The sequence below is a fragment of the Corylus avellana genome, chromosome 6 (genome assembly GCF_965113065.1).
Source record: "Corylus avellana chromosome 6, dhCorAvel1.hap1.2, whole genome shotgun sequence".
NCBI classification, from domain to species: domain Eukaryota; kingdom Viridiplantae; phylum Streptophyta; class Magnoliopsida; order Fagales; family Betulaceae; genus Corylus; species Corylus avellana.
The window spans coordinates 17,812,400-17,820,090 of NC_142495.1; the positions used below are offsets into that span (position 1 = coordinate 17,812,400).

At 34.5% G+C, this 7,691-nt stretch overlaps 1 protein-coding gene across 2 annotated transcripts; it reads left to right on the forward strand.

Moving 5' to 3' along the window:
• Nucleotides 1-3,320: 3,320 nt before the first annotated feature.
• LOC132186761 (sulfite exporter TauE/SafE family protein 3) lies at nt 3,321-7,410 on the forward strand. Of its 2 annotated transcripts, XM_059600800.2 has the most exons (11): nt 3,321-3,539; nt 3,713-3,872; nt 3,970-4,170; nt 4,254-4,346; nt 4,424-4,515; nt 4,600-4,686; nt 4,785-4,835; nt 4,934-5,155; nt 5,948-6,041; nt 6,615-6,755; nt 6,932-7,410. In XM_059600800.2, the coding sequence occupies exons 1-11, from the start codon at nt 3,345-3,347 to the stop codon at nt 7,015-7,017; spliced, it is 1,422 nt and encodes a 473-aa protein (XP_059456783.2). In that variant the 5' UTR covers nt 3,321-3,344; the 3' UTR covers nt 7,018-7,410. The 2 variants fall into 2 exon arrangements, with proteins under 2 accessions (XP_059456783.2, XP_059456784.2); XM_059600801.2 differs by lacking the exons at nt 5,948-6,041; nt 6,932-7,410 and having other exon boundaries at nt 3,342-3,539; nt 6,615-6,740.
• Nucleotides 7,411-7,691: the final 281 nt, after the last annotated feature.

The following is a 7,691-nucleotide window of genomic DNA, read 5'->3' on the forward strand; positions in this document are numbered from 1 at the left end:
CCAAGCAATCAATTGTATTGAATAATCTTAAATCATCAAATGTATCCTTGTATCACAAAAGATATCCAAGAATTATTCAATTCAATTGATTAGAAGTAAAACAATAGAGCAATTAAACCATTAAATTGGGAAATATTACATACATGAAACAAAGTTGCTAATTATAAGTGAGGCTTTATTTTCAACCTTAGTTGAAGGTTTAGCCTCTCATGTTATTGAAAGACAAAACAAGATTAATTGAATTCATAATGTAAAATTGAGTACTTACAAATAAGAATCACAAATTTGAGATCCAAAAGCTAGGAAAATCTTAAACTCTCTTCTTTCTCCTCTTCAATCTTGAAATTTGTAGCCTCCTTAAAGTAATATGATAATTCTCTATTTATAAGCCTAAAACTAGGGTTTACAATTTGGAATGGACTTAAATTCGCTGCTAGATCGGATAAAGCCCTCGATCGCACACCTTTTGCGCTTGAGCGTACTCGAGCTTGCCGCGCATGCTTATTCGTGCGCTTAACTTTCAAGAGGGCGCATCTGCGCTTGATTGTGGGTCGCTGGCTCGAGCACATGTGAGCTCGAGCGTAGTGATCTGCACTCGATCATGTTGACAGATTTGCAACTTCCTTCCAAATGCAACTTTCACATAAAAACCCCAGCTTTCCTTCAGCAACCTATAAAATACTAAAAACACAGAATCAACCTAGAACATCAGATAATAACACAGCTAAATGATTAATACAAGTAAATTAAGGGGTCCAAATATGCAATATTTGGCACACATCAATCCCCTAGCGCGCGCTCAGCAGTGAGGGTGGTTTTGGGTTTTTGCTTCCAAAAGTCTCACAGGGTTGGGTTCTTTGAAAAATGTTTAGGTCTTTTAGTTTAAGGCTTTGTTTTAAGAAAACATTAACCGTTTTAGTAAGAAATCTTTAACTTTAAAAACATGTGTTTTGTCGGGTATTACAGCACCAAGGGGACGAAAATGGGGTTTAAGGGGCGTAGAGGTCCTACTTAAAGGCTCCCAACGCTACACATAGGGGTGGGGTGTCCAATTTTAAAAGGCTCTCAGATAGAAATCAAATGTTCGAATCCAACTTCAATTGTTCTCCATTGATTGTTCAAATCCAACTTCGAATGTTCGGCTAGATAGGAAATTCTTAAAAAGTCTGAGATCTCACACTTTACTTACTAAGAATCAATCATAGCATTCTTATGCTATAATTAGGGTGAACTTAACCTCAATTAATGTTCGGGTATTACAATGACCGAGCAGGAGGATGTATTTGAATGATTTGGCTAGGATGATCTTTGATTCTGACCTGGAGTTGGTAGCTACGATGGAGGCTAGTGGTGCGGAGTTGGGTTGTACACCCTTAGGATTTCTTTATATCTGGTATTTGATATTTTGTCACCGTTGAGAATTTCGTTGTTTCTTTGTCTTTTAATGCATTAGAACCTCTAGCTTTGGTTTGTAATATTTACTTTTGACTTGATGATCGATCTTTGATCGTAACACTAGATGGATATTTATGTTATGTTTTTATGTTTAAGCATAACTTTGGTGATTATCTATTGTGGGATTATCTCGTTTACTTTATCAAGTGAAGTCTTTCGCTGCATGTAAACTCTCTGATAAGAGTTAAATGCCCCCTTTGTTTCCATTTTGTCCGAATGAGAATAAGGTGATGCGTCATGGAATTAATTACCCATTAATATTTCCTCGGGGCGTTACATTAGAGGTTGGACTACCCATTGGTAGGTGTCTTCCAAGCTAAAGAGACCAAACCTTCAAGAGTGAATTTCTTTCTCTGTCTCCCTCTCTCTCTAACTAGGTTTAGTGTATCCTAGACCTCTTTATAGAATCTCTTCACGCAAGTAGGGTTAAAAATAGTCTCCCTTTAAAAAAAAAATTGTATGCACAGAATCGAACGCTCATTGGAAAATTTGAGCGTTTCATGTTTGAATCCAACTTCGGAAGTTCGATTATCATATAAATTAAAATAACATATATATATATATATATATATATATATATAACATTTTATTTGTAGGAAAATGTTCATAAATAATATTTATCATATTATTATTATTATTATTATTATTAAAATTTGAATATCAAGTGTGTTTAATTCTGCAGGACCAACCTTCAAAATGGCCCATGAGGTTAGTACGCAAAGCTTGAATGGGTAAACTACTTTATTGAGATATACTAGAATCTAATAAAATTTTCATATTTTGCTCATCAAAATCCTAGGTGGTAGTGCCATTTGCCATCAATTTGGGCCATGTGCCCTTTTACATCAACTTGGGCCATGTACACTTTGCCACCTAAAACTTTGATGGACAAAATATAAAGATTTTAGTAGATTCTAGCATTTCTCTACTTTATTTGCCCAAAAAGGGATTCATTCATTCACCTTTATTTTTGCAACAATTTTCGTACTCGAAATTTGGTGTTCATAGTCTTATTGATATCGACTTATACTACTTTATTTGGTATGAAAAATACGATGTATTTTAATTTAAGTTTCTCAAAAAAGTAACCAAATATAATCGGACTTTTAAATTATTAATAAATTAAAATTTAATAATAATTATCTCAAATTTAATGATAATTTTAAATAAGTACTAAAAAAAAAACCTATAATCTTCCTTATATCATCATTCTTGTGAAACATTAAAAAAGCATTCTTATTTCTCTCAAAAGCTAAGGAGAACACACTTCTGTCGGTACTTATCCAAAAATAAAAAAAAACTACGGAAACAGACAACAATTGCATAGAGACATAATATACTCGTAGACCAATACACTACCAATCAAACAGAAGCCACACAGGACCGATAAGTATAACTAACAGTCTTAGGTCTTTGCGCTCTCTATCTTTGGCTCAGTCTCCCCTTCGCAACGAGTCTCTCAACTCTCAACTCTCAAAGCTCAGTTGAGTTGAATAAACTCAACTCGTCAACTCTTTTGAGTTGAGTTCTTGCTCCTCTTTCATGCACGTGCAGCGTTTGGTTAACAACACCTACCAACTCAGCTGACAGAGTAATAATATTTAAGAATTCTGGTTACAAATTTGGACGTGAAGCGCTTAAATCTGAGATTCAATCTATTTATGTTCTTCCTCCTCTGTTTTGAACTCCAAAGAGCTAGATAGAGTGGCTTTTCGTGTACCCTTTTCTCTTTTGGTCTTGAAATTTATACTGCTCTCAAAGGTGGGGGAGCAGAGCTTTTGTGTGCTGGTTATCTTCAATTCAAAATTCGAGCTTTTCTTTAATTTTTCTGCATGTTTTTTGAGTTCTGGGTATAAGAAAAGTTGAAAGGAATTGATATATTGAAGGATATGATGGCTGGAGTTGGATCGCAATGGTGGGATTCGAGGTTAATTCAAATGGTTGTGATTAGCCTTGTCCTTGTGGCTTCGGTGTTTGTTTTGGCAAAAGAAAGCTTGGGGCAAGAAGATTCAAATTACAATTTGAAAAGATTGATTAATTCCTTATGGCAACCGGGTCGATTGGGTTATGTACATGTTTGGCCGGTGAGTCCAACTTTTGTTGTCTTTTAAATCATGTTGTAATCATTAGAAGTAATTAACCTCGTCGTCTCCAACTTTTTGTTCTCTTTTTGCTTCTGCATTTGAATATGTTGATATTTCTGCCAATTCATGGTGAATACCGTTGGAAGTGTTAATTTGAATGATCGGGTTCACAGGATATGGAATTTGGGTGGAGAATTGTTGTTGGCACCGTAATAGGATTCTTCGGAGCAGCTTTTGGAAGTGTGGGAGGAGTTGGTGGGGGTGGCATTTTTGTTCCTATGCTCACCCTCATCATTGGGTTTGATCAGAAATCATCGACAGCTATATCAAAATGTAAGTACAGAGGATTTTTTTTTTCTGATTTATTTTGATTAAAAAAAAAAAAAAAAAAAAAAACGAACTTTTGGTGTTTTGGAATTTGTTTGATCAGGTATGATAATGGGTGGAGCTGCTGCAACTGTTTTCTACAATTTAAGGCAAAGGCATCCCACACTAGACCTACCAATCATTGATTATGATCTTGCACTTCTTTTTCAACCAATGTTGATGCTGGGAATCAGTATTGGAGTCGCTTTCAATGTGATTTTTGCTGACTGGATGATCACAATCTTGTTGATTATCATCTTCCTAGGTATTGATTGGTTTGAATCAATTGCAATCTCCATTATATTCTTCTTCCTTGACTTTCCAGATCTGCTCACAATTCCCCTGCAGTAACTTCAACCAAGGCATTCCTCAAGGGTGTTGAAACATGGAAAAAGGAAACCATAATTAAAGAGGAAGCTGCTAGATCCTTGCAATCAACAGGTGATCGATGAACTTTGATCTCTCATTCTGAACTCATCTCCAAAGTTTTTGTCCTGGCTAACATCTTCTTCAATCAGGTAATGATATTGAAGAGATCAGCTACAAACCTCTACCAGGAGCCCCAACCAATAGCCCTGATTCGGAGGCCAAGGAATCTGAAAAGCCAAAGGTAAAAATATATATATACATAATACATAGTTAACATAATTTCCTTGACTCATGCCATTGACTAACTTCTGTAAATTTCCCCCAGGTCTCTATTATTGAGAATCTTTACTTGAAGGAAACTGGAGTTCTTTTTGCTGTCTGGGTCATTATCCTTGCACTGGAGATTGCTAAGGTTTTTATCAGCTATATATCTGCTTAACTTTTAGAGTTTTCCCTTTAAGCTTCATGCATCAAAGAGTTGATGGGTTTTCTCTCATGTTTTGGACACAGAATTACACAACCACTTGTTCAATCGCCTATTGGGTACTAAATCTATTGCAGGTAGGTACCTTAATCCAACCTTCCACATACAACTTGAATAAGAACAGAACAAATGTCTCAATTGTTTTTTCCTTAATTTCTTTTTGTTTCTTCTTCAGATCCCAGTGACTGTTGGAGTAAGTTTATTTGAAGCTATTAATCTGTACAAAGGAAGGAGAACCATTGCATCAAAGGGAGAAGAAGGCACGAATTGGCGAGTGCACCAGCTGATCCTCTATTGTGCATGTGGAATATTAGCTGGAATAGTGGGTGGCTTGCTTGGTCTTGGCGGAGGCTTCATTTTGGGTCCACTTTTCCTAGAGCTGGGAGTCCCCCCTCAGGTGAATTTACTGCATCCCTTCTAGTCCCATCCACATTTCCTATGTTAGGTTCTACTTATACATCTACCCCACCAAAGATTTGAACTTTTAGATAAGGATCAGCTCTTATCTTCTTAGGAAAGGATCTCTCTAGCTGAATTGAATGGAGAGAGCCGGTCTTTCATTTAGAAAGGCAAAATTGTCATTATATAATTTTTTTTTTTGACAATTTTGCCCTTTATTTAGAAGGACCGGTTTCGGTTGAATTCACCTGGAAAGAATCGTTCACCCTTTTTCAAAGGGTTTAAACTCTATATTTTATCTTTTTACTTTTTACTATTTTCTTTAAAATATTGTTTATTTATCAGTTTTTAGTACCATTCTAAAAGAAAAATAATTGCATGGGTTTTTTCTATTAATATAAACTATGCATACACGACTCAACAACTGAGCGGTAAACCGGATCTGAAAATTATTTGTTTAGAATTTTTTGCTACACGACTAGTCAAATTAATATTTTAGCTATTTTAATTAGCCCTAGTGCCTCACTTAAATGGGCAATGAAGTCAAGGGAGCAGAGTGTTATTTCTCAAGATACTCCAAAAGAAGATCTTATTGGGTGGTTAGAGATCCAACAAAATTTCCATCTTGACTTGTTACACATCAGAAAAGGACATTCTAATTAAATAAGTGGAAATTATTTTGTGAACAAAAATGGAGATAAAACTTTCTTTTTCTTCTTTTCTTTTCTTTTATTTTCTTGTGGGTGTGATGTTAGAACTTGAGTTTGGTGGATTTGGTGACCACTTGCAGGTGTCAAGTGCCACAGCCACCTTTGCCATGACATTTTCCTCATCCATGTCTGTTGTAGAATATTACCTTCTCAAACGTTTCCCAGTTCCTTATGGTAAGTCAACTCAAATTGAGTACATCAAGGAAATTACTTTTTTTTTTTTGGAAAACTTTCATCACTTTTGCAATAATTTTGAAGTTCAAAAACTCTCAATTTAGTGTATTTAACTTTTAATTTTTTGCGTTGTCACTGATCGGTTAAGTTTTTTCGTTAAATTCTGTCGAAATTCTCAAAATACATTTTTTTTTTCTTTCAAAAATTCATGTGTGGGTATTTTTGCAAATTCCGTTAAATCCGGATCAACTCAAAATCTTTGCAATATATATATATATATATATTTCCCTAAAAAAATAAAGAATGAATATTTTCGAAATTTTGACACCCATCCAAGAGGATTTAACTGAAAATCCTAATGGAAGGGTAAAATTGAAAAAAAAAAAAAATCGATAATAGATATACTAAATTGAGAATGTTTGAAATTTAGAAGAATAATTGCAAATGTGATGAAAATTCGAGAGGTAAAGTGAAATTTCCTCTATTTTTTCTTTCTTTCTTCTTTTCCTTTCAAAATTCAACACAAGTGATTATCATTTTTTTTTTTTTTTTTTTTTCTGATTTTTGTGGCAGCTGTCTACTTTGTTGCCATCGCATCAGTTTCTGCCCTTGTAGGGCAACATGTGGTAAGAAAGGTGATCGCTATACTTGGGAGAGCATCTTTGATCATCTTCATTCTGGCTACTACCATTTTTGTCAGTGCAATATCACTAGGTATGTGTCATTATTGATTGAACATACACTTTTGTTATAAGATTGATCATCAGATTGAATTATTTGAAAAAAGATTAATTGATCATCTAATTATATATGCTTTCATCCTATATATGGATTTTGATTCATTTTTTTTTCATCATTAACTGTCAACTTTTTTGTTTCTTTCTACACAGGTGGGGTGGGCATAGAAAAGATGATTGTAGATATTCAGGAGAAGGCGTATATGGGATTTGAAAACCTCTGTACATATGACTCATAATCTTGAATGTTTTTCCCTCTTGTTAAAATAAGGCATGCTAAACCATTGAAAAAGTTTACATGCAAAGATTTTTTTTGGGTAACTAAGAAATTTATTTTAGCATTGGTGTTTTTCGGTGATCAAATCCTGGGTTTTACCTGTCTAAACACCCGAGAGCACTGTTAGCTGGCACCGTTAGCTAGACATCTTGAAGCTATATATGGGTTATATGGGACTTCCAGAATTCTACCGGGTAGCTTCGTCAGCTGGAGCATGGAGACTTGAGAGTGTTAGAGGGTACTCGTATTTTGAGCTCAATATCATGGAGAGTGTTAGGGGGTTGTGCCCCAAGGTTCAATTAATTTGTAAGACATTTTAGTTTTAATTAAATAAATTCGTTTATTTACTTATTTATTTCAAGAGCATTCAGCATATAACTGTTTAAATATATGCTTTTAATGATTATTATATATATAAAAGGTCCATAAGTTATAATGAATAAGACTTAGGTTTGAGTAATCAGATTATCAGATTTAACTCATAACCCTGTAATTTATAAACTATTTTTTTGTACTTAGTAATGAAATTGGGCATTCTATTTGATAAAACTATAACAAATCAATCATGATCATCTATCTTAATCATTTGAAGTAAAGACTTCAAATTGATATGTTAAGGCGGATACAGTGGGCCAC